Source organism: Myxine glutinosa, chromosome 4 (genome assembly GCF_964187855.1).
Source record: "Myxine glutinosa chromosome 4, kmMyxGlut1.1, whole genome shotgun sequence".
NCBI lineage: Eukaryota > Metazoa > Chordata > Myxini > Myxiniformes > Myxinidae > Myxine > Myxine glutinosa.
Window position 1 is genome coordinate 132226262 of NC_136264.1, and position 27266 is coordinate 132253527.

At 43.7% G+C, this 27266-nt stretch overlaps 1 protein-coding gene across 2 annotated transcripts in view; it reads left to right on the forward strand.

Moving 5' to 3' along the window:
* LOC137425234 (uncharacterized) overlaps positions 1-15219 on the forward strand; it is a 54089-nt gene extending 38870 nt beyond the window's left edge. For both annotated transcript variants that reach the window (XM_068113443.2, XM_068113445.2), the window contains exons 3-10: positions 4591-4665; positions 4765-4896; positions 6246-6350; positions 6503-6667; positions 9119-9221; positions 11468-13387; positions 13498-13558; positions 13992-15219. In XM_068113443.2, coding sequence (XP_067969544.2) covers positions 4591-4665; positions 4765-4896; positions 6246-6350; positions 6503-6667; positions 9119-9221; positions 11468-13387; positions 13498-13538 — 2541 coding nt within the window. In that variant the 3' untranslated portion in view covers positions 13539-13558; positions 13992-15219. The remainder of the gene's footprint in view (positions 1-4590; positions 4666-4764; positions 4897-6245; positions 6351-6502; positions 6668-9118; positions 9222-11467; positions 13388-13497; positions 13559-13991) is intronic.
* The last annotated feature ends 12047 nt before the right edge of the window (positions 15220-27266 follow it).

Sequence of the window (27266 nt, forward strand, 5' to 3'; positions counted from 1 at the left end):
CGAGGGAAAGACAGCACAGAGGGACCGCGAGGGAAAGACAGCACAGAGGGACCGCGAGGGAAAGACAGCACAGAGGGACCGCGAGGGAAAGACAGCACAGAGGGACCGCGAGGGAAAGACAGCACAGAGGGACCGCGAGGGAAAGACAGCACAGAGGGACCGCGAGGGAAAGACAGCACAGAGGGACCGCGAGGGAAAGACAGCACAGAGGGACCGTGAGGGAAAGACAGCACAGAGGGACCACGAGGGAAAGACAGCACAGAGGGACCACGAGGGAAAGACAGCACAGAGGGACCGCGAGGGAAAGACAGTACAGTGGGACCGTACAGTCAATATTCGCAGATATTTGATCTTCATTTCAACAATATTGATAGATAAAAGTGATATAATACAACAAATATCATGAAACATTTCCATTTTGTAGTCCATTGTTTTATTTAAATAAACATAAATGCAAATTTCGCATGTGGAAAAAGTAAGTACACCCCATGAAATGTTTTTAAAAATCTTTTTAACATATGTGGACATATCAATATTTGATCTTCATTTAAACAGTATCGATAAAGGTGATCTAATTGAACAAAAAACAATGAGAAATTGGCTTTGCAATAATTTATTCAACAAAAAATTGTTGCACAGCATGCACAATTGCATGCACAGCTCGTTTCAAATCCCCCCACAACATCTCGATGGGATTTAGATCCGGGCTTTGACTTGGCCATTCCAGAACCCTCCATTTCTTTCTTTTCAGCCATTCCTTGGTGGATTTACTGGTATGTTTCGGGTCATTGTCATGTTGCAAGGTCCACCTTTGGTTGAGCTACAACTTTCCGACAGATGGCCTCACATTATCCTCAAGCACCCTCTGGTACAATGAAGAATTCATCATGGATTCTATGATGGTGAGCCCATTCCAGAACCCTCTATTTCTTTCTTTTCAGCCATTCCTTGGTGGATTTACTGGTATGTTTAGGGTCATTGTCATGTTGCAAGGTCCACCTTCGGTTGAGCTACAACTTTCCGACAGATGGCCTCACATTATCCTCAAGCACCCTCTGGTACAATGAAGAATTCATCATGGATTCTATGATGGTGAGCTACCCAGCCCCTGATGCAGCAAAGCTGCCCCAAACCATAATATTTCCACCACCATGCTTTACAGTTTGTATCAGGTTCTTGTGGTCAAATGCTGTCTTTGGTTTTCGCCAAACATATCTTCTGGTACTGTGGCCAAATAGCTCTACCTTTGACTCATCTGTCCAGAGCACATTGTTCCAGAAGTGCTGGTCTTTGCCAAGGTGTTCATTGGCAAACTTTAGTCTTGCCCTGATGTTCTTTCTGGACAGCAAAGGTTTCCTCCTGGCACACCGCCCATGTAGATCAAATTTGTGCAGCCTCTTTCTAATGGTAGACTCGTGCACTTTGACATCAACAGTGGCAAGAGCTACCTGTAGGTCCCGTAATGACATTCTGGGGTTCTTAGAGATTTCTTTCAGCATCTTGCGGTCTGCTCTCGGGCTGAACTTGCAGGGGTGGCCTGGCCTGAACAATTTGGCATTTGTTTGGAATCTTCTCCACTTGTAGATGATTTTCCGGACAGTCGAATGATTGATTTCAAATTGTTTGGAGATCTTTTTAAATCCCTTCCCAGACTCGTAGGCAAGGCCTCAGAGAGCTCTTTTGATCTCGGCATGGTGACGCCGCACACTTCAACAACAAAGAGCAAACCAAACTAAATGTCTGAGGTTTAAATAAAACAGGTTCCTCCAAGATCCTCTCTAACGATGTTCTAATCATTTGCACTTGAGCTGGTGCACCTGATTTTAATTTTAGGTATTTGAAGTAGTGATAAATGTAGGGGTGTATTTACTTTTTCCACATGCGAAATTTGCATTTGTTTATTTAAATTATACAATGGACTACAAAATGTAAATGTTTCATGATATTTGTTATATTATATCACCTTTATCTATCAATATTGTTGAAATGAAGATCAAATAGCTGTATGTTGAAATATGTTGAAAAAGTCAAAACTTTACATGGGGTGTACTTACTTTTTCACGTGACTGTAGGTGTTATGTGATGTTGTTATACACCGCCCAAAAGACGTGTGTGTGTGTGTGTGTGTGTGTGTGTGTGTGTGTGTGTGTGTGTGTGTGTGTGTGTGTGTGTGTGTGTGTGTGTGTGTGTGTGTGTGTGTGTGTGTGTGTGTGTGTGTGTGTGTGTGTGTGTGTGTGTGTGTGTGTGTGTGTGTGTGTGCGCGTGTGCGTGCGAATATGAGAAAGACAGAATTGGCAGGAACAGAAATGAAACGAGCGTTACGCCTCGGTCCCCCGTCGGTGAAGTGATGAGTTGACCAAGTGGAAGATGCAAGGCGGCCATATTGGATTTTGACGTGGCGACCCAATTTTCAATAGCGTTCTTCCTTATGTGTAGATACACCCACACACCAGATTAGAAGTTAGTAGTTCGTTTATTTTTCAAGATATTTCGCTCACAAGGTTCAGACATATATATGGTGGCGGCCATCTTGGATTTTGACGTGGTGACCCAATTTTCAATAGCGTTCTTCCTTATGCCTCGATACACCCACACACCGGATTAGAAGTTAGTAGTTCATTTATTTTTCAAGATATTCCGCTCAAGGTTCAATGCACGCACGCACACACGGACGGAGGGGAAAACCATAGTCCCCCTTTCGCTCCGCGGTGCGACGGGGGACAAAAACGTGATGTGTGTGTGTGTGTGTGATGTGGGAGGAGAGGATTTGAGTTCTTAAAGTCACATTTTACATGAGATGTAATAAAACATTTCAAACTGTATTTCCCATGTGCGAGCACATGCATTCACATGTTATCAGAAGTAAATACATTGTGTAGATTACATTATTTGTGGATCTGATAAATTGGCAGTAACCATTTTGTGAAACTGAATGTACAGGTGCAGCATCTAACTCAATATGTCGAAATGTCACACACGTCCATGCCTGTGGGATTCTCACGGGTGACCCCACTAGTTTTCAATTATTCTTCCAAGTTTTTCCCAACTTTTTTGCTTTGGTTTTATCCATTTGCTAATTTAAAAAGAAGCTGTGCTTGCTCTTATGCCCATTAAATACACTTCAACAAGGTTTATAACCAGCCCTGGGTAATGAGAACCATCAAGGGGATAGGCAAACAAAAACAGCGAGCCTACAACAAAGCTACTTCCTGTTATGGCAGGAAAAAGGCTAGACTCTGGTCTCGTTACAATCGGTTGAAGAAAAAAAAAATGCAGCTAGCCTGTAGAGGAGCATCCAGCAATTACAACAACAACAACAACAACAACAACAACAACAACAACAACAACATATTCCCCGACTTGAAATGAGGCGGTCCCTTTGAAACCCCTTGTTCTGGTTGCCTTGGTCTTGTTCTGGGTGATGGGTACTTCATGAAACTTAGAGGCTGAAATTGATTTGTTCCAGAAAATTCTTGGGTAGGTGCACTTTGTTCACGACTAAATTGAACCCTTGTTTTTGGAGGATTTTTTTTCTTTTGCTATCGTCTTTGCGACTGTCGTCCAACCAGTGAACGGTTACTGTAAAAGTGTAAATTTTCTGCGTTCAATTTTCGCAAACTTCACACCACAACAAAGAAGCGGAAATGTAACGACGCATGAATATATTTGCCTTTTTCTTTTTTGAGAGATTACAGTACCAGAGTGTCAAAAATAATGCTTGTGCCATACACATACAGTTACCAGTCACGCTGTAGTGAATAGCAAGTAATGCGCTTGGCCAGCACGTGTAGCAGAGGCCTACATGTTTCGCAACTACCGTACCGTTCGCAAGTAAGGCAACTACCGTACCGTTCACAAGTAAGGCAACTACCGTACCGTTCACAAGTAAGGCAACTACCGTACCTTACTTCAGCGCCCACAGTTCAACATAAAATATGCTTCATTATTTAAAGCTAATTTCAAAAGCGGACCAAGTTCCATTTCTCCCGAAACCTGCAAGCTTGGTTAAAGAAGGGCTTGATACACCTTCTGTCCGTGCCACTCATGAAGACATATTTCAAGTTGCTATGGGCGAAGTAAATTGCAATCTGTATTTTATTGGTCCCGTATGATTTACACCGAGTTCCCATATGATTTACATTTTGATGAAAATCCTAATACAACAGCTCTTGCACCATCACAAGAAAACAGAATATTTTATTTGCGAAAAGTACGCCAAAGGATTACGGGTATTTGGTTTTGAGATTTAGATTCCTTTGCTGGTAGAACTCGGAATTTCATATTGAACGATAGCTAACGTGCAAATTTCCATTCTGCCTGAGGTTAAAGTGTATTCACTGACCCAACATTGTCAGATTCATTGGAGTGGTGGAAATGGCATTTCCATTGCATGTTGATTAGATCGCCTTCAGAATTTTTATTTCTTAAGAAAAAATAAAAGGTCTATTGTTCTTTTGTAAATTAAGAAATGCATGAAAAACAACTTTGAGCGGGTGGTGTGTATTCCGTTAGACGTTCTGTAGTGCTCAAAGTTGTATTTTGGCCCACCTTGTACAGTTTGACAAGATGACCCTTTGTTTCACGTGGCAGGCACGAAAAGCGATAGCGCGTGGAGCTGAAGCTGTTATATTTGACGTTTCGAACAACAGCAATGCTGTAGAAAAGGTATGGCTGACCTATTGTCATGTGGGTTTTGACTTGGCCGTTGGAGAGTGGGAGTGCAAATTCAATCTGGGTGTGCAACGTGTGTGTGTGTGTGTCCAGCTGAGTGTAGAAACCTTGCGGCCTTTGACGAGGCCAGTGCTTTACATACAAGGTGAAGATGCCAGGCAACTGCTCCATATCATACTACATCGTGCAAGGGCGCGAGTGTTAATCTCGCCTAAAGAGACAGTGGTAATCCCTCCGCAACATCTTTTACATTTACAATCATCGACTCATCATGTCCTGATAGTGCACATTCCATTTAATGCTCCTTCCCTGGCACCCCCTCCTCCACCCCCACCCCACTCCCCCACCACATTTTCGAAAGAATGTAATGAATTTGTGATCAAAAGTTGGACTTTTTTATGCATGACTGTATGAAATGCACATCTTGTAAAATGTCAAATAGAATCCAGTTTCACATCTTGGTTAATTTGGCCATATTGCAGGTACTTTAAACACCAAGCACACCTAGTGTCATCACAATTGGAAATCCTGGGTAATTAAATTTAATTTGGAATGATCCTTCTGTGACATACGTGTCTGTGTTTTTCATTCATTACCCCTTTATCCTAAGGAAATGAAATAACCGACTTCCTTAAACTGATACCTGATTATTTTACCCCTCTGTTGTATCTTTCTGCTGAGAGATTATAATTTGGCATCAAACGCCTTCCTTTTATTTCATTTGTGTGGATGGAGAATCTTCTCTCTATCCCATAAAAGCTTTCTTGTTGCATCTCTCTGAGGTCTAAACTGAAACCTTGGTTCAATAATTGTCCTGCTCTTTTTTTCACATTTTATAATTTTGAAGTTGAGGGTGTAGTACTGGTGAACAGGTTTTTTTTTTGGGGGGGGTTTTTTTTATTATTAGCTGAACAGTTTCCTTATAGTCTTATAAACAAGAACCATGCTATTAGAGGTCATAGAAGTACCCCTAATTATTGTTATCTTTACACGCAATTTACAAGAAATATTATATTTTGCATGAAATTTGTTATAACTTTTAAATTTGCATCATTCTTTTGGGCTGAAATTTGGACAGGATATTCAGAATATCACTTCCTTTAAAATGATGAAGGCTTTTGTTTATAGGAGTAGCCATTGTGGATTTATTGAAGGACAACCAAGTTTTATCTGGTAATTGGCATAATTAGCTAATTAGTGAACATTTGACATAATTTCACAAAATCCTCTCATCAGGTAGTAGAGTAACACATGTATAATACATGTACCAAGTTTTGTGTGAAAAGAATGATAGGTGACATAGAAGATAGAAGTAGAAATGTGTTCTTTGTTTTTCCTTGTTTTTTTATTGACGGTCTAATTTATGCAAATTATATGCATGTAATATGACAACGAAGCGTTGAAACTGGTCTGAGTTAAAGCCAAGATTATATCTTTCAAGAAAAACTGAAAATTAGATATTAACTTGACTTTGTTTTTGTGTAAAGGCCTCTCAAAGGTACCTATGTAGTTTTCTCAATTTTTCACCAGTACTACACCCTTAAGAATTAATTTTCTATTGTTGATTTTTCCAGTATGGAGGAGTGGACATCATTGTGTTCGTGTCCCTCTTTGCCATTGTTCTCATCGTGTGCCTGCTCTTTTACCTTAAGATGAAACTGAGTCAGCGGAGGAGCCATGTACGTAGATTCCTTCCCCATCCCTCCATACTCTTTGTGAAAGATGCCTTGTTACCACCATCATTTCAGTTTGAAGTCTTTTCGACACCCCCATCTCATCCTATACCCTGCTTTTTTTCCTATCCACACCTCTTTCCCACCTCACCCCCTAGACTGAGCTGACACGCCTGACATTGTTGGCCATGGAGTCTATGGAAACCAGAAAGTATAGAGCCAAGGGTCGGAGGTGTACCCGGAAGCTGAATCGTTCCCGTGCAGGGTCTCTCAGTAGTGGCTCTGAATGTGCCATATGCTTGGAACATTATACTGATGGAGAGGTGTGTGTGTGCGTGTATGACCGAGATCGATATCGATATTGAGACCTGAAATTTTAACACTTTGCTTATTGGGTCACTGAATTGGTTCACCAATCGAAAATTAGAAGCCAATTATTATTATTATTATTATTTTATTTTTTTTGAACTAAAGGTCGTGGTTGCATAAATTCGTCAATTTTCATCCGATTGACTTGAAATTTGACCAGGGTTTGCATAATGGGTAACTGAAGCCTTTTACTTTTGAGGTGAAAAGGTCAAGGTCACCTAAAATCGTAATTTTTGTAATGTTTTTAGCTGTTTTCATCATGTTTAGCATACGGAAGAAGACGATGAAGTCTGAATACAAAGCGGAAGCAGACATTCTTTGCATTTTCAGATGTTTTCTTGTTATAACTAATAATTTAATTAACTACCTTAATTATTAAAGAAAAATTGTTTATATACAGCGGTTGACGCTCATTGAAGAGCTTAATCTATCCAGAAAACTCAGTCATGAGAATCGGAGGAAAATTATTCGAGTTGTGATCAAAAAGGTGTTTTTGTTAATTAGGTCACGATCTGAAAAGTAGGTCAAGGAGACAAATTGAATATCAGGTGCACAACTTTGATGCAGGTACGTTGTGATGCCAGAACATCTTGGAAGGCCAAGCGGTTTTTGAGATTCCGCATTGACAAAATTGAGTGATGACAAAAAACGTGTTGTTTTTTTTCAAAGTGCCATTTGACCTTGACCTTGACCTTCAACTCGGATGGTATGATGTTAATTAATCGTAAATTCGCCCTGCTCCAGACTATCTCTGGATGACGATTTCATTCTGATCGGACAAACCTTAATCGAGTTATGGTGAAAAATGTTTTTTTTAAGGCAAGGTGTGAGGCAGGGGTGCCAGCCCCCCACCAACTCTATAATTAGGTCATGACCTTCAAATTAGTTTATCGTCAAAAATATTGTCAAGCCCGCATACATTCACATTGATGATGCAAAATTTAATTCCAAGATACAACTCGAAAATTGATAGTTTGGAAATTTGGAGGGCAGGAAGTGGGAAAGTAATTTCTAACTGGTGCTTTCAATTTCTAAGAAACTCTGTGGTACAATAAAACAAAAATAGGGGGAATACCCCTGGGCACTCACCTGGTAGAATAAAGCAGTATACTACATGACTGTGGTATTTCAAACCAATTTCAATGGTTGCTAAGAGACGGGGCAGCATGTAAAATCATACTAACGTAATCATAGGACTTAATTTTAAAAAAGGGGAAAAAAGGCTATTTTGGGGGGCAACCCTCCCGTAGATACCCTTAGATCCTGATTTTCGTCAACACCCTCCCCTGCCCCCTCCTTCCAACTCCACCCAAATTGATTTTGCACCCCAAAACAGGAATTAGCTTTTTCTTCTGAAACTACACACACCATTTTGATGAAACTTGACCACAACCTTTCTCCCCCGTGACATACCAAAGCTTGTTCACGGCATTAAGAAAATCGAGGTCGAACGGGGTCTATGACAGGTCAACATGGGTCCAGGTTTGACCCACAAAGTAGGTATTTGCTTCTTCTCAGAAACTACACATGCAAATCTGATTAAACTTGACCAAAGCCTTCATCACCCGTGATGTACCAAAGTTTGTTCATGGCATCAAAAAGAAATCGAGATCTTTAAAAAAAAATTGAGATCGAAGGAAGTCCACGGGGGTGGTTTAAGGCCCCCAAAATTGGTATTTGCTCTCTTCCCAAAAACTACACACACAATTTTAATGAAACTTCATCACAACCTTCAACCCCCATGATGTACTAATATGTTTGTTCACAGCATTAGAAAAAAAAGTTGGATTGTGTACATGTTTTGTAAATTGTCCTCTCATGGTGGTATCATGAAGCACCAATTGCTAATTTCTGGTCATGCCTAAAGTCGTGCCTGTCATCACATTTATTATTTCGTCGATACATGTCCATGTTTTGATGTTTTTGTTTTTGATATTTTCTCCTGTTAAAAAGTGTTTTTTGTGCAATGTTGTATTTGCTGCTTTGTTTTTTTTTTGGCAAAAATGCAATTCTTAATTTTCTTCATGTGCAGTACGAAGCTGCAGGTTTCATCACAACAGGCATGACAAATTTGGTGACCCCTGTAGGTTAGAGCAGGAATTTGTAATTTGTTCAAGGTTGTTGCTGATAACTCACCTATTTGTGAGATGCAATGGGGGAATCTTTAATGTGAGATACAATGTGGGATCTCAAACCCAGGCTCGACAGCTCAGAGAGAAGTGTGCATGTATTTAGGCTATCATGCTTGCCCTATCTTTGCAACACGAGGTTGTTATCAAGCGTTTTTATTTCATTTTTTGTTTCAAATAACAAGAAAAGAAACTCCTTCCTTCACTTGTAATATCTTTTCATGTTAAATATTTGCAAACAGCAAACTGGTATTTCCTCCTCCCCCATTCTCTTAGGAAGTAAGAGTGGTCTCATGTCGGCACAAGTTCCATCGGCGCTGCGTTGATCCCTGGCTCCTTCGCCAGCGTTCTTGCCCTCGCTGCCGATACACCATTCTTGGTATGATAAGCTGGTCTGTTTAAAAAAAACAAATGTTTTTAAACATTAAATCTGCTTCTTGTCATTGGAATGATTTTCGACTCGAGACGAATCCAAAACCCAGTTAATGATCGAATCTGAGGTGACCACCCAGTCATTATGGTTCATAACCAATCTAATTGCATGACAGGCTGCTCAGTTGGGAACACCAAACAGGCCAACCTGACATGAATAAAGTTGTTCCTTGGTTTCTTATTTTCGTTTAATCGCACCATTGAGCCAAAACACACCAGCAGCAACTTCACTTGGAACAAACGTGATAGATAGTTTCTCATGCTATATATCGTACATTCCTCATTTTTGTTTTGTTGAGGAGGATAATAGTGCTAAGAAGCCCTTTTTGAATTGGAAATATCCATTTGTTCATGACATATTCTCCATAAATATGAGTCCCCAGTGTCGCATGTTAGCTCGTCATTTAATGACCCATTTACTAACAGCATGTTTTAGGATGCTGAAAAAACTGCAAAATGGCCATGACAGTCGTGGCCAAAAATATTGGCACCCTTGCACTTTTTTCAAATAATGCACCATTTCTTCCAGAAAATTGTTGAAATTAAAAATATTTTGGCATCCACATATGTATTTATTTGGTTTGCAGTGGAATAAAACAAAAAAAGCTGAAACAATTAGGAAATCTTAGCTTATTCCACACAGAAATCCTAAAATGGCCTAGACAATATTATTGGCACCTTTTAGAAGTTGTTAGAAATAATTATATTTCAAGCAGGTCGTTCTCCTTGACTTTGGAATTGAACTCACCTATGGTGAGTTGCAGGTGCCTGCAATGTAAAAAGCACTCATTCAACCAGATTGAATAGAGAAAAGAGTCATTCTGCTGTTTTCTGTCACTGTGTGTACCACAATGAGCATGGAGAAAAAAGAGAAAGAAAACCAGATAATTGTCTGAGGAGGTTAGACACAAGATTGTACCCAAGCATGGACAATCTCAAGGCTACAAGTCCATCTCCAGAAACCTTGATATTCCTGTCTCCACTGTACGCAATGTTATCAGGAAGTTTAAGGCCCATGGCACTGGAGTCAACCTCCCTGGACGTGGCTGGAAGAGAAATCTGGATCGAAGATTGCAGCGAAGGATTGTTTGAATGGTGGAGAAAGCACCTCGATCAACTGCCAAACAGATTCATGCTGGCCTTCAGACACAAGGTACGACAGTTTCAACTTGCACCATCCGTCGCCAACTCAATGAAAGGGAGTTCTGTGGTAGGAGAACGAGGAGGACCCCACTGCTGAGAAACCTGACTGGAGTTTGCCAAAACACACCTGAACAAGCCAAAATCCTTCTGGGAGAATGTCCGGTGGACAGATGAGACCAAATTAGAGCTTTTTGGTAAAGCACATCATCTCTATGTTTACAGAAAACAAAATGAAGCCTTCAAAGAAAAGAACACCTTCCCTACAGTCAAATATGGAGGAGGTTCAGTGAAGTTTTGGGGTTGTTGTGCTGCCTCAGGCACTGGGTGCCTTGAATGTGTGCATGGCATCATGAAATCAGGAGATTACCAAGGCATTTTGGAGTGCAATGTTCAACCCAGTGTTGTAAAGCTGGGTCTCCGTCAAAGGTCATGGGTCTTGCAGCAGAACAATGACTGCAAGCACACTTCAAAAAGCACCCAGGAATGGTTCAAGATAAAACGCCGGACTGTTCTGAAGTGTCCAGCAATGAGTCCAGATCTAAATCCCATTGAACACCTGTGGGGAGATCTGAAAACAGCAGTTGGGAGAAGGCACCCTTCAAATCTGGGAGAACTGGAGCAGTTTTCACAAGAAGAGTGGGCCAAACTGCCAGTAGAGAGGTGGAGGAAGCTCATTCATGGCTATAGGAAGCGCTTGACTGCAGTTATTTTGTCCAAACGATGTGCTACCAAGTACTAAGTCCAGGGTGTGAATAATTTTGTCAATTCTATTTCTTTTTGTTTTCTGATTTAAAAAGATATATTAAATTATGAATCAAAAATAAAGGTTCTGTAATATTAACAGTGAAATAAAGAATTGTGGAGACCAAATACCTTTGTCAATTTCAACTTATTTTTAGAGAACATTGTGAGTTATTTGAAAAAAGTGCAAGGTGCCAATATTTTTGGCCATGACTATGTGCCAATCACATTCAACCACTAACAATTACTGCTTTAAATGACAGATGTGTGATGTAACCCTTCTAACTACCACCTATTTTTTTTTTCCAGACCTCAGTCGAATTGCGATCCCTCGCCCAGCTGCTCCATCACTTGTGTTTTCTCCTCCCCATCAGCCCTTGGTTTCCACCGTCACATCCCCTCCAACCATTGCTGGTTCACGTCCTCCAACCCGTAGACCTTTCTATCCTCCGGCCCCTCACATGTTTCTCTCCCATCGCCAAGGCATCCGCCCTTATGACCGGCACTGGAATACTACAGGAAGCCGAAGATTGAGGGGTTCCTTTGCCCGTACTCGATTGCCCCGCAGATGTCGATGTTTTTGTCCTCAATGCCGTGGTGATGGGATACTTGGCAATCGTAGACTTCGCACTCAGCTGTCAAGCCCACTGCATGATACAGATGTCTCACCTCTTTCATCACCAGCATCAACGTCTTCTGGTCACTCATTATCTTCCTCCGACACTGGAGATGCAAGCCGCCAAGGCGTGTATGGCAGTGGTTCAACTCGTCGCAGTTCTCCAGGCAGTGATTGTGAGGCATTTGTATTCCGTGGGCACAAGCCTGCCAATGGCCCCACCTTGGCTGTTCTTCCACAACTTTGCAGTGTCTGTCAGAGTACTGCCCCAAGCATTGAACACCCGTTACTACCTGCTGCAGTCACCATGACTGCACAAGCAACCCCTCACTGCATCCATCACCACCATCAAGATGCAGGCCACATAGAAAATGGTCACCATAATGATGGAGGAATTAGGGAACGTAGCCATCATTATGGAACTATGCTGCGTGATTGGCCAAACACTGCCTGCAACAATAGCCATAATTGTGTATTTGAGAACAAACTTTGCTGGGAGTGCAATAGACATCAACAACATCGGGTTTTTCACAGCAGCAGCCAAACTGAAAATAGTATTTTTGACCAATGGGAAATTTGTTTGGATGCACGTGCAGAGTCTAGTTCGTGTCAAGGTGAGATTTCCTTGAGAGATGTGAGGCGTCTGACCCAAGACCAGCGCAGCAATTGCTTTCATGGGGGCACGAGTGACCTTGAGGGGTGTGTTAGGCATGTGCGGGGCGTTGAGGGTGGCGCGAGACACGGGCATGTTGAGGAATGTTCAAAGCACGTTGAGGGGGGAGCAAGACAGGTTGAAGACTGTGCAAGGCATGTGGGGCATGTTGAGGGGGGTGCAATGCAGGTTGAAGATAGTGCGAGGCATGTAGGGTATGTTGAGAGGTGTGTAGGACATGTTGAGAGGGACACGGCACGTGCGAGGCATGTGGGGAATGCTGCGGGGGATGCGAGGCACGAAGGGGATTTTGCGGGGGGTGTCAGCCACGTGTGGGATGTGAGCCACACAGGAGGTGCGAGGCATGCGGGGGAGGTCACGCAGGGTGCGAGTGTTTTGTGGGCTGTGAGGCATGCAGGGGGCATTGAGGGGGGTACAAGAGACACTGGGGAAGTTGAGAGGCGTGTGAGGGACATTGAAGGTACTGCGGGGAGCATGAGGCACGCGGGGGACCTTGCAGGGGACAGCGTGAGGCATGCGGGGGACGACCTTGTGGGGGACGGCGTGAGGCACGTGGGGGACAGCGTGAGGAACGACATTGTGGGGGACAGCGTGAGGAACGACCTTGCGGGGGACAGCGTGAGGCACGCGGGCGACGACCTCGCGGGGGACAGTGTGAGGCACGCGGGGGACAGCGTGAGGCACACGGGGGACGGCGTGAGGCATGCGGGGGACCACCTTGCGGGGAACAGGGTGAAGCACGCGAGGGACAGCGTGGGGCACGCGGGGGACCTTGTGGGAAGCGTGAGGTGTGCCGGTGATATTGATGGGTTAGCGCGGCGCATGAGGTACGACGAGCGGGTCGCGAGGCATGCAGTTTTCGTTGAGGGGGCTAACCAAACAAAAAGTGCACTTGAAGAGGATGTGTGGGTGCCTTTGGAAATTCCTTTATTACTTCAAGGTGAGATTACTTAATTAAATCCTGTGCATTGGTTTTTCAAAAATGAGTCATAGGAATGCTAAACCTTTTTTTACCCCCGTCCACTCATTACTGCTCATTTTTCTCTCTAGCTCCCCGATTTCCACCGTCCATTTGTGAACACTACGTATGAAACATCTTTCGTTCCTGAAAGTGAGAACCGGAAGCTGAGCAGCTGGCCAACATTATCTTGCTGCTTGCTATTTTATGAAGTCTTTTTATTTTATTTTATGTTTTTGAGTTGAGATATGAGCATATGTTGAGAAATGTTTATATCCTTGTGAGGGAGATGACAAGAATGTGTTCACGTTCCTGGTTAACCTTCTTGTAACTGTTGGCTTTAAGTGCCTGGATTTGAAACCCTGACCAATTGTTTCTTCTTTTTCTGTGATTTTACTTTTTGGCGGTGTAACAATGTAAAAAGAAATGTTTGACAATATTATTAACAATTCAAATTTGTATATTTAAAGTCTGTCGTCATTTTCATTTTTTTTTAAATTGACTGTGAACCTTAAATCTGAGTTGCAGTTTAACTATACATGAGGGCCGTTATGAATGTAATGCCTCTTATTTTTTTTCTTTTCAGGTATGCCTCGTAGGAAGGCAATAAAATTCCTGCTGAATGAATGTTTCTCGACGTATCCTGACTGGCACTGCGATCAGTCAAATGACGACAACTCTAAATGGCTGCTGATTTGTGAAATGCGTGCAAAGTTGAACAGTGAAGTGCATCTTGTTGTTGAGGTGCGGCTGAGAAAATGTATACAGTTGCTCTGCCCCTGATGTCAGTGTAGATGGTGGGCAGTACTTTAAGTGTGCGGAATCTAAATTCAGACGAGCCACACAGTTGGTGACACCACGGCAGTGACACCAGAAGAAAAAGCACCAAGTGGAGCTCGTTCGAACCAATTGACTGATCGCCAAATGATTAGTGTGAACCAACAGGTATCGGCAAGCCAGCAATTTGTTATCGAGGAACCTCAGGTACTCAAGTCTGTGCTCAGGTTCATATGCTGAAGGATGTCCGTCAAGACTTGCGTAAGACTATACTCACCTTCCTGAATCTTTTGAAACTGAATGTGATGCATTTCTCTCATGTGTAATCACAGGTGAGACATGCGTTTGCCATTTCCAAACCCTTGACCAGATAAGTGATGGCCACTGTGTTCTGGGAAAGTGAAGGAAGATTATCGACCTTGTGCCAAAGGGTGCCCTGATCCTCCCACTGCTGTACAACGAGACCTTGAAGAAACTGAAAAAACCCAAACGGAGCATTTTCCTTCACCGACACGTGTTTGGGTGTTCCATCAGCAAAACGTGGCCAGGTGGCACCAACCTGAGGCAATCATGTTGTTCGGATGGACTGTGGTGTCCCAGCCCGTGTGTGCAGCTCGGATTTTACCTTCAGAATGCCATTTCTGTGGCTGACCGAAGGTTGCATTGTGTCGACACCACTTCAAAGGTGACGATGATGTGGAGACTCAGCAATTGGCTAAGCGAGGCGTTGTACAGTGTGAGCACATGTGCCTTCGTTAAATAGTGCCAAGCATCCATTTATAGTGATGGAGACGACACAAAGATGACCAGGTATTCAGCAATGACTCGGTGAAGTTCCCGACAAGCTTCATGATTTCTGAGATGACATTTAACAAGATACTAAATGAGGCATTACTTTTGTACTGACCCTTGTACATGGTTAGAAAACTTTATACTAATGATGCCAAAGCTTTTGGAACAAAGGCAGTGCATGTAGAGATTGTAAGATGTATTTTAAAAGGGATTTATATTTAATAATTAAAAGTGAACTTGTGTAACATCTTTGCATTTTGGTGTTTCTCCTGAAAATGTTTCATTTTTAACTGAAAGGGAGGTCTGAGTGGATTGTACCTCCAAACAACACTTTCAGTGACGTCGATAAATTGTTCTCGTATTCCCCGATACTATCGGGGAGTACGAGGACCTGACTTGCTCAATAGTTTTCTCTTAAATATTGTTAAAATGAGAAGTCCTCTTCAAAATGATTACAGCCGTTACAAACGAGCTGCCATTCAGATTTTATTTATTTATTTATTTTTTGTATAGAAGATCGAGGCTCGTGTAAAAGCTAATATCAATCACAAAAACAAACGGACACACAAAACATGGAATAAAGGGAGCGGCAGACAAGATGGGGAGAGAGAGGGAAGCACAAGCACAACAGCAGAAAATAGGGACATCAGAAGATCCGTGGGAGGGAGAGGGCATGGGAAGGGGAGGGGGGGGGGGTGGGAGAGGTATAAAACACATGGACACTGCTGGAACTTCCAGGAAAGAAAAGTCGGGATTTCCAAAAAAAAAAGTGGATTTGGGGTGATTTAAAGGGGGTAGAAGAGATCAAGGTTTTGGATGGGGGAAGATAAGAGATGGTGGTGGACAGCTGTTTTAAAGACCTGGAGGGAGGAGTGGGATTGAAGAGAGTGAGGGAGTTTGTTCCAGAGGCGGGAGTAAAAGAGGGATTCCATGACTTAAAAAAAGTAAAAGGGATTGACAAGAGATGCCAAGATTACTGATGTAAAGTAAAATCCATAAAGATTACTGATTACAATCCATATCCATTGTTGTGCTCACCTCAGACGCTCTGTACCACCACCACACTGCAACTCAGTTGTTTCACTCGGGTGTCCTTTCCACTCAGTCGTGATCGATTGCTTTGGTCTTCAACAGTGATGATTTAATGGAGTGTTTTTATTGTAGGATGTAAGGTTGAGGATGTCTTTTGGGGGACGAAACAACTCGAGCTGGACTAAAGATCTCTGAGGGTCTCTCACGTGTTCCACCTGAATACTTTGTCGCTCCACATATTTGGCAGCTTCTTCCCATCCATACACTGCATTTTTCCTTCAGACTGAAGTATTCTCGTTTTTCCTCGCACCATCATTTTGGAACTCGACCTCCCTCCTGTTCCCCCTCAATCCGAACACATCTCCGTTCAAGAGGATTATAAAGACATTCTTGGGTAAAATGTGAGGGGCATAGAAAAGGCCCCTTTATATAAGGATATGTGCCATGTGGCAAAGTATAGAAAAGGAGGGACATTCCATAGCTTGTATAAAATGCCAAACAATACAAAATAAGGGGCATTCAGAAAATCTCGTGTTCATGCTGGACTACCCTTGTGTTCCAGGGAGGAACCAAGGAATGCTTTAGAAAAGTTCATATAATTATTCTATTCTTAAACGGCACATACCCTTATATAAAGGGGCCTTTTCTATGCCGCTGACATTTTTCACAAGATACAATTTAAATACGAACAAAATTCATTTGTTAATCGTACAAGACTTTATATGAAGACTTGAAAAAGTAAGGGAAAAAAATATTCAACCCAGACAGGATTGAACACACAATCCCTGGTGAGGGAGTCTGATGCTTTATCCATTAGGCCATTGAGCTAGCAGCTTAGAATTTTTTTAAAATCCTTTAACGGCATATAAAATGTGTGTACATGTATCTCATTATAATAGAGCAAACGTATATGGTTATGTATGTCGTTATGTTTGTCGTTATGTTTATATGCGACGAAAACGTCTTCAAATAAAATTACCACCCTCTTAATTAACCCTCTTAATTGCGTTAAGACTACTGAGACCCCTCAGACCTTTGACGACCCTTTAATTCCCCCAAGACCCTTAAGACCACCAAGACCCAAAATACCCTGAAGACCCAAAACACCCCCAAAGACCCAAAATACCCTTCAAGGCCCTGAGGCTCAAAAAGACCCTGAAGACCCAAAACACCCCGAAGACCCAAAACACCCAGAAGACCCAAAACACCCCAAAAACCAAAAACACCCCGAAGACCAAAAAGACCCCAAACACACGGAAGACCCCAAATACCCAAAATACCCTTACATACCCCAAATAACCAAAATACCTCAAAGACTTAAAGACCCAGAGGAAACAAAAGACCCAGAGGAAACAAAGGACCCTTAAGACCCTGAAGTCCCTAAACACCTCAAATACCCTTAAATACCCCAAATAACCAAAACACCCCAAAGACTCTTAAAGACCCAGAGGAAACAAAAGACCCAGAGGAAACAAAGGACCCTTAAGACCCAAAAGCCTCTGAAGACCCTGAATACCCAAAACACCTCAATGACCCAAAATACCCTTAAATGCCCAGAGGATCCAAAAGACCCAATTGGCCCTGAAGACCCAACAGACACCGAAATGGTCAAAGACGCCTGCCCCTCTGAAACGACGTGTGGTGAGGCGCGCGGAGTGCGCCGAGTCACGCTAGTTATTATAATAGAGCAAACGTATATGGTTAGTTATGTCGTTATGTATGTTTGTTTATATGTGACGAAAACGTCTTCTTCAACTAAAATTAACACCCTCTTAATTACGTTTAGACTGCTGAGACCCCTCAGAACTTTGACAACCCTTTAATTCCCCCAAGAACCTTAAGACCACCATGACCCCTGAAGACCCAAAATACCCTTGAAGGCCCTGAGGCTCAAAAAGACCCTGAAGGCCCAAAAGACCCCGAAGACCCAAAACACCCCGAAGACCCAAAACACCCTGAAGACCCAAAATACCCCAAAGACCCAAAGACCCAAAAAGACTCAAATACCCTAAAAGATCCAGAGGAACCAAAAGACCCCGATGACCATGAAGACCCAAAACACACCGAAGACAAAGACCCTGAAGACCCAAAATACCCCAAAGACCCAAAACACCCTGAAGACACAAAATACCCTGAAGACCCAAAAACCCCTATAGACCCTGAAGACCCAAAACACCCCAAAGACCCAAAATACCCTTAAAGGCCCAGAGGATCCCTAAGACCCAAAAGACACTGAAATGGTCAAAGATGCCTATCCCTCTGAAACGAAGTCTGGTGAGGCGTGCAGAGCGTGCAGTCACGCTAGAAAATGCAATGTACCAGTAGAAGCCGAGAAACGAATTTTCAGTCCCCATGTTAAAGTTGCACACAGAGACACCGTCCCATAAAAAGGAAGGGGCACTTTGCACCTCCATTGATTTCCATACAATAAGCAATTTGATGTGGTACAATACTCATGACACTGAAATTCAGATTTAAGAATAATTAGGTTTTAAATACAAACAAAATGCATTTGCTCATTGTACAAGATGTTCATTTGTTCATTATTGAAGATGATATAAAAGACTTGAAAAAGTAAAGGGAAAGAAAAATATATTATATTCAACCCAGACAGGATTCAAACCCATTAATCCCCAGCTTGAGAGTCTGATGCTTTATTCATTAGGCCATTGAGCCAGCACATTATATTTGTGCAATAATATTTTGAAGTGTTATAAAGTGTTTATATATTTATATATATATATTTATGTATATATACTTATTGTCCCCCGTCGCACCGCGGAGCGAAAGGGGGACTATGGTTTTCCCCTTCGTCCGTGTGTCCGTCCGTGCGTGCGGGCGGGCGTGCGTGCGTGCGTAAGCGAAGGACCGCATTCGAATTTGGTGTGTGGGTGCAACCCACGTCAAATCCAAGATGGCCGCCGCCATGTATGTCTGATGCCATGCATGTCTGAACCTTGTGAGCTGAATATCTTGAAAAATAAGCGAAGTACCAACTTCTAATCTGGTGTGTGCGTGTATCTCAGCATAAGGAAGAACGCTGTTTAAAATTGGGTCGCCACGTCAAAATCCAAGATGGCCGCCGCCATGTATGTCTGAACCTTGTGAGATGAATATCTTTAAAAATAAGCGAAGTACCAACTTCTAATTTGGTGTGTGGGTGTATCTCGGCATAAGGAAGAACGCTATTGTAAATTGGGTCGCCACGTCATTTCCAAGATGGCCGCCGCCATGTATGTCTGAACCTTGTGAGATGAATATCTTGAAAAATAAGCGAAGTACCAACTTCTAATCTGGTGTGTGGGTGTATCTACGCATAAGGGAGAACGCTATTGAAAATTGGGTCGCCACGTCAAAATCCAAGATGGCCGCCGCCACGTATGTCTGAACCTTGTGAGTGGAATATCTTGAAAAATAAGCGAAGTACCAACTTCTAATCTGGTGTGTGGGTGTATCTACCCATAAGGGAGAACGCTATTGAAAATTGGGTCGCCACGTCAAAATCCAAGATGGCCGCCTTGCGTCTTCCACTTTGTCAACTCGCATCACTTCACCAATGGGGGACCTAGGCGTAACGCTTGTATATATTTAATTTTAAAGCAAAAACTACAGCACTTAGGTGGAATTTGTTTTGAAAGCCATGAACTAGACCTATTGGTCGATGTATATTCCAAGTTTCAGCTAGTTTTAATGTGTTGTCCTTGAGATATGAGCGCCAACACATTTCGGGCTGACGGACGGACAGACACCCTGATTTCGAGGGTTTTCGAAATATAACTCAAGAATGCAGAAACAGACGTTGCTGAAAGTTGGAACATAGTACCTTAACGTACAAAGCATTTACTTCTGAAATTTGCAGCCAATTCCATCCAGTAGTAGCCAAGAAACGTATTTTCAGTCCCCATGTTACAACTGCATACAGGGAAACAACCCCTTATATAAAGGGAGGAGTGCTTTTCGCCCGAAGGTGGCCACAGGAATTATGTTTTCAGGTTGTCTGTATTGTCTGTACATCCGTTTGTATGGGCTAAACCTTGTTTTTCTCAGCAACCACATCTCAGCAACCACAACTTTCAGGGTAGGAGCGACACCCATGTAGAATGTTTTGATGATAATTGTGACATCATGTGGCATTGCAGCCTTCTTGGATTAAACGCAATATCTCAGAAACCGCTTACCCTATCGATGCGAACTTTACAAATGTCATCTAACACCATTGCTGCATATAGTTTGAAAATTATGACGCTGTAGGTCACGTGGTTTGGCAGCCGTCTTGGATAGAAAAAAGAACCTTATTTGATCAACATGAAACTTCACAAATGTGATCCCCTACCCATACATATGCAGAGTGTACATTTTTGATGTCATATATCACGTGGTTTGGCAGCCATATTAGCTTGAAAGCTGATATTTAAAAAAAAAAACATTCTCTGAAACTGCTTCACCGATTAATGTGAAACCTGTCATCTATGGTAAAACCGTGATACTTCTAAACAGCTGAAGGGATTTAAATTAAACTTGTTTATTTTTAGGACAGTGAACGAGGGCATCTACCCGTTGTCACGGGCAGGGACTAAGCGTTGGCATATTGGCGACGCAGTCGCATTGCACTAGTTTTCTGTTTAATATCTATACTTTCCTTTGTGTAGCCCCCACCTTTGAGGCCTTTGACTTTGTGATGGGTAAAATTCCATTGAAAAAAAGAAGAAAAAAAATCCGACATTCTTCCTTCATGGATTTGAGGTTAACGTTGTCTTTGACAAACCCTTGACGGCAGTGTGTTTGTGTGGAAGCCCTTGGTCTGGATAGAATTAAACCGAAAAAAGAAGGAAGGGTTCCAAAGAAAATCCCACTCTCAAAAATAGATCACAATACATTTTTATTTTCAAACCTTTTTGACGCAGAAGGTAATCTAAGAATGGGGTTTTGCTACCTCTGCCAAAGCACTGTAAGTATCCTCTGCTGTTGTGCCAAATCTCAAGAGATAAGAAATCTCATTACGATGTCATTATGATAAATTTGGCAATATTCCATCATACAAAGTGTGTTTCAAAAACCTTGTCGCTCAGATCGTAAATTTGGGGTCAAAATTGTTGTTCATAATGCGATTTTGAGGGTGCCCGATCGGACACCAAAAATCCAACCACGAGTACAATCTGGGTGCCTGATAGTGGAGGAAAATTAGCTAGAACGTCGATCTGGGCGTCCTGCATGATGGTATCTGGGCGTCCTGCATGATGTGGGAAAATTTGGGGACAGAGATGAAAATTGGCTGAAATGACCTAAATACCCTATAAAAGCTTTGCAGAAAGTTCCCCATAATTCCTGGGGGTGGAAGGTACCTAATTTGCATATTTCCAAGATGGCTGATACCGGCAAAGGTAAAATTTATAACTTTTGAACCGAAGAGGATAGAAGCATATTTAACATGTCTAGTTCCACTAATTTTAGGGTGGAGAACTCATTGCTGAGGTTTTTGGGTGGCTACAGGGTCATTTAGAGGTCATTTTTGGTGGTAATGGGGTCATTTAGAGGTAAAAATATGCAAGTTATGGTAAAAAGTGGGTTACAGAGTCACCTCTGGCGATGAGGGCGATGAAGACCACTGGAGGGCTCACACGTGGTCAGCGCATCACTGACAGTACTCGCGCACAGTGGGTGGGCGCTGTACCCCTTTGTATACCGATATGTGAGGCTCTGGAGGAGCTTTCAGGCATGCGCTGTGAGCCATCAGACCAACCAACACTCACTACATAAGGACCATGCTGAGTTGGGGCAGGCTAGACAGACTCAAGATGATACTGATTGAAAGTGGTTGGTTGGATGGCTCAAATCACACAATCCCTTTGAGTACAGAGACAAGTTGGTATCTATCTTCACTGGAGTTGAGGCGGATTCCAGTATAAACTGTGACAATGCTGTCACTATTGGCTCCGAACAGCACACGCAGAAGATGGGGCAGAACTTTGCAGACTTGAAGCTACAGAAAAAGAAAAGAGTTCAGCCATTGTCAGCCATGCGCTCCACTGTCAAAGTGCGGAATGAGCCCTTGGTTGTCAATGAGCAGCAGATGCTGAACAGGATTCTGGCTGTTCTACAATCAAGCAATGACTTGAGAGATTTTGTTCAGTATGAATTCGTGAACTTCGCCCCTGCTTTGTTCGATGCTGTGTCCATGCGTAAGACAGCAAAGGCTGCTCTGAATCGTATCCTTGACGTGAATTCACACCTAGTTGACTCAACAGTTATAGGCCCAGTTTCCATAGTTATAGATGGGGGTCACTTTCTGCACGCCGTTGAATGGAATACACCCTGTACATATGCAGATGTGATACAAAGCTATGTGAGCTATGTGCAAAAGCATTACCCAAACCGCCTTGTCATCGTGGTCTTTGATGGGTATGGTGCTCAACTCAGCACCAAGGTTGTCGAACAGTCCAGGAGAGCCAGCAAGGTTACATCTGCAGCCATTGCTGCATCACCACAGATCAACACATCCACAACACAAGCAGAGTTTCTGGGGAATGGAGCAAACAAGACATCGCTGATGAAGTTGGTCTCAACAGAGCTGAGGGCTGATGACATTCTTACCCATCAAGCAGAAGCTGATGCTGATAACCTCATTGTCAGCACAGCTCTTGAGTACAGCAATGTCGATCTGGGGGTTCATGTTGTCTCCAAAGATGCAGATGTCATGATATCTCTGCTTCATCGTAAGCCATCCGGTGAGTCGATCATACTCATTAATCCTCAATCGGGTGGGGTGGAGCCTAAGTATGTAGATATTGACAAGCCCCAAGTTTCTCTGGGCCCTTTGAAGGAAGTGATTCTTTTCGCCCATGCCTTCACGGGGACTGACACGACATCAGCAGCATACCGCCGAGGTAAGGCTCAAGTGTGTCAGCTGCTGAGAAACAGATCCATTCTGAGACGAGATGTCTATATTCTATAAGAAGGACGCGTCTCAGGAAGAAATCGGTGTTGCGGGTGAGCATTTCTTTCTTGGCTGGTATGGTGCTGAAAAATTTGCCTCACTGAACAATGTTCGGTTCTTCAAGCTTAAGCAAATGATTGCGAAGCAGTCTGTGACAAATGTCATGAACCTCGCTGTCTTCCCACATCTGGGTCAGCCAAGCAGCATAGTCTGCGGGCATATCTACTGATTCAGCAGTGCCAGGGTGTTGAGCTTGATTGTACCCAGTGGGGCTGGGAGATGCAGGCAGATGTACTTTGTCCAGTGGGTTCAGCAAACCCATCTGCCCCTGAGAGACTCCTGGAACTCATATTCTGCAACTGTAAAATGGGATGCAAGACAGCCACTTGCAAGTGCAGGAAGGCAGGTCGTGCATGCACACCAATGTGTGAAACATGTCTAGGAGACAACTGTTACAATGCCCCAGTTGTTGAGGAGATTGATTAGATTACATTAAATCCCCTTGTACTTGCACTTGCTTGCTTACTTACTTGCTTGTATTCCCTTGGACGCACTAAATTATTGAATTGTTTTGTATGTTTTGTATGCTAAAAAAACCCCACGACAGCTTAACACAACCAATTTCCTGTTGTTTATATTATAATCTGGTATGTATTCAGAAGTGTCATTTATTATTCAAAAATAATTGGTTCCACAATTATCACAAGTATCACAATTACAGCTTTTTAGTGGTGGCAATCCTCAACATATGCAAATTTAGGTGCCTAATTTGACCCCCTCAAATACCCTGTAGCCACCCAAAAACCTCAGAAATGAGTTCTCCACCCTAAAATTAGTGGAACTAGACATGTTAAATATGCTTCTATCCTCTTCGGTTCAAAAGTTATAAATTTTACCTTTGCCGGTGTCGGCCATCTTGGAAATATGCAAATTAGGTACCTTCCACCCCCCAAGAATTATGGGGAATTTTCTGCAAAGCTTTTATAGGGTATTTAGGTCATTTCAGCCAATTTTCATCTCTGTCCCCAATTTTTCTCACCTAAAATTATTCTTCCTCCACTATGACGCTAAAATTAGACGCCGGGCACCCATTAATGTCGAGTCTTGCAATATATAACAGCGTGGTTAGCAGAAGAATTGCTGACATGGCAAGAGCAGCTCTTCAAAAAGTGAGTTGGTGTTTTATGTTTATTTCATTAGTAAAGTCGTGGTGCTGTGCAAATTACAATTTTGTCTTGAGCATTTTTTTTGTAAACCAAGGAAATAAAATTCCGTTTGATGCAAAAAAATGTTTCAAATAAAGACCTCCATCCAAAGGAGCCTGAAATCCTGGGATTCCAGCATCGGCTTAAAGTGAAAATGAAGAAGAAGGTCCACCAAAGCTCGACAGACGACGCTCGTTGGAGCGCGCATATATATTTGGGGTTGCGGAGAGCTCCGCGTGGCCTTGCGCGCTGTGGTTCCGGTGGAAATCAACGGCGAAGCGGTGGAAGCGCTGATCGATACTGGAAGCGATCAAGGCTTCATCAGCCAGCGTTTCATCGAGCGTCACGGGTGGCCCACCATTGCTGGTCCACCACCAAACGGGTGACCCACGGTTGCTGCGACGCAGCGCGAATACATGGCTCGGGGGCCTTGTGGCAGCAATCGTGCGGTTTCTGTGTGGTTAAGCTGATTGCCAATGATGTTACTTACTCGGATGTGAAGTTAATGGTGTTTCAGAACCTTTGCTCGGACGTGCTTCTCGGGCATGATTTCTTGAACCGGCATAAACGCCTAGAGATGCAGTTTGGCGGCGCGCATACACTCTCTATAGGTTCCGTGCCGGGATCGGTATGCGGCTTAGCGGAGATAGCTATCGAACCTCCCCCGCTGTTCCCGAGTTTAACATCTAATTGCCACCCTGTCATCATGATATCTAGGTGGTATTCTCAGCCCAATGTCCAGTTTATCGCAGACGAGACTAAACATCTTTTGCTCGAGGGAATCATCGAACCCAGTTGCTCGCCTTGGCGGGCTCAAGTGCTGGTCGTGAATAGCGCTAATCATCGCAAACGCATGGTCGTTGACTACTCGCCAATGATTAATCGTTTCACACAACTCGATGCCTTCCCATTCCCTAGAATGGATGATATGTTCTGGGCAGTATTTAAATATCGAATTTTCAGTACGCTGGACCTTCGTAGCACCTATCATCAGATTCTGATACGGGAAGCCAACCTGCCCGACACGGCCTTCGTGTCTGGCCAGCGGTTGTACCAATTTAGTATAATTCCCTTTGGTGTTACGAACGGAGTGGCATGCTTTCAAAGGGCAATAGACAATATCCTTTCAAAAGAGCAATTGCAAGATGTATTTGTGTACGTGGATAATGTGACTGTGTGCAGATGAAACCAGAAGGACTATGATGCTAATCTGCGGCGCTTCTTGGAAGTGGCTCATAAATACCGGTTGACCTTCAACGAAGCCAAGTGTAACTACTCTGTGAGAACGATAGATCTTTTAGGCTACACGGTGTCTGGTGGGGAGATACGGCCCGATTCGGCGCATCTTCAACCTCTACTCGACCTAGCCCCTCCCGTCGATCTGGCGACTTTAAAGCGAGCATTGGGACTATTTGCACATTACTCACAGTGGGGTCCAAGGTTCTCAGAGAAGATACGGCCTCTCGTCGCGTGCAAAACATTTCCATTGACCTTGGCCGCACAAACGACTTTTCAACAACTGAGGGATGACATAGCTGGCGCGGTTGTGACCTCCATCGATGAGACAGTCCCTTTCGTGGTGGAGACGATTGCGTCAGGTTGCGCAATCACGGTCACACTGAATCAGGGGGTCTGATCAGTGGCTTTCTTTTCACGAACGTTATCCGACAGTGAGAGGCGCCATTCCTCGATCGAAAAGGAGGCGTACGCTATAGTGGAGTCGGTCCGTAGATGGCGACACTTCCTCTTAGGGAAGCATTTTCACCAAATCACGAATCAGCAATCAGTCGCTTTCATGTATGACGGGAAACGTTCTCAAAAGATTAAGAATGAGAAGATTGCACGCTGGCGCATAGAATTGGCCGACTATAGCTTTGATATTGTGTGCAAAGGATAACCTTGCGGCCGACGCCTTGTCTCGGCCCATCTACTCCGGAATAATGGTCGACGAGCTACGTACGATGCACAATGCCCTTTGTCACCCGGGCATCGCCCGTATGGACCACTTCGTTTGGAGTAGAAACTTGCCTTTCTCCGTCGACAATATTCGCCATTTATGCAAGACGTGTCCGGTATGTGCAGAACTCAAGCCGAGTTTTTACAAGCCTCCTATGGGTACGTTGATCCATGCTGGATGGCCGCGGGAGCGACTGAACATCGACTTCAAAGGGCCCTTGCCCAGAGGGAGAGTGCATCGCTACCTTCTAACGGTAGTTGATGAGTATTCACGATTCCCATTTGCATTTCCGTGCACAGACATGTCGTCTCTTATGGTAATCCGCTGCCTTCGCCAGTTGTTCCTCATGTTCGGCTATCCAGCCTTCATACATAGCGACCGAGGAACGGCGTTCCTATCCCGGGAGATCAAGCAATTTCTCCTCGAGCGGGGATTTGCTTCGAGCCGCACCACAGCGTACAAACGCCAGGGGAACGGTTTAATTGAACGTTACAATGGCATTATTTGGAGAGCAGTTACTATGGCTCTGCGATCCCGCGGGATGACTTCGAACATGTGGGAGCCTGTGTTGCCGGAAGCATTACACGCCATCTGGTCTCTCCTATGTACCGTGACTAACGCCACGCCTCATGAGCGACTGTTCAAGTACCAACGTCGCAGCTCCAGCGTGCAGCCTCTACCCTCGTGGCTAGCTGAGCCGGGACCGGCTTTCCTGAAGCGAGCGGTCCGTCAGAGCAAATACGAACCACTCGTGGACCGGGTGGAAATATTGGAAGCAAATCCGGAATACGTGCATGTCCGTTTGGCCGACGGTAGAGACAACCATGTCGGTCCGGCATCTCGCGCCTTGTGAAGAGGTTAACGGGCAGCCTGTCATGAGTGTACCGGCCGACGCGACTACCCCCACCTCTTGTGACTACGTCCCGGACGATGCTGAGACCGGTTCCACTGCTTCGGACCCTGGGAGCTTGTCACCTGTGTCGCCTGCACCAGGAAGCATTCCGAGCCCTTTGAGTAAATCACCGATACCTAGCGTTGGGGACCCGGGCGTTGCCGGAGTTTATCGCTCTAGAATTGGGCGGCTTTGTCAGCCTCCGACGCGTTTTGGCTGGTAGCTTATTCGTTCTGATTTATTGCTTTTGCCTGTTGCTTTAGCCTTTACAC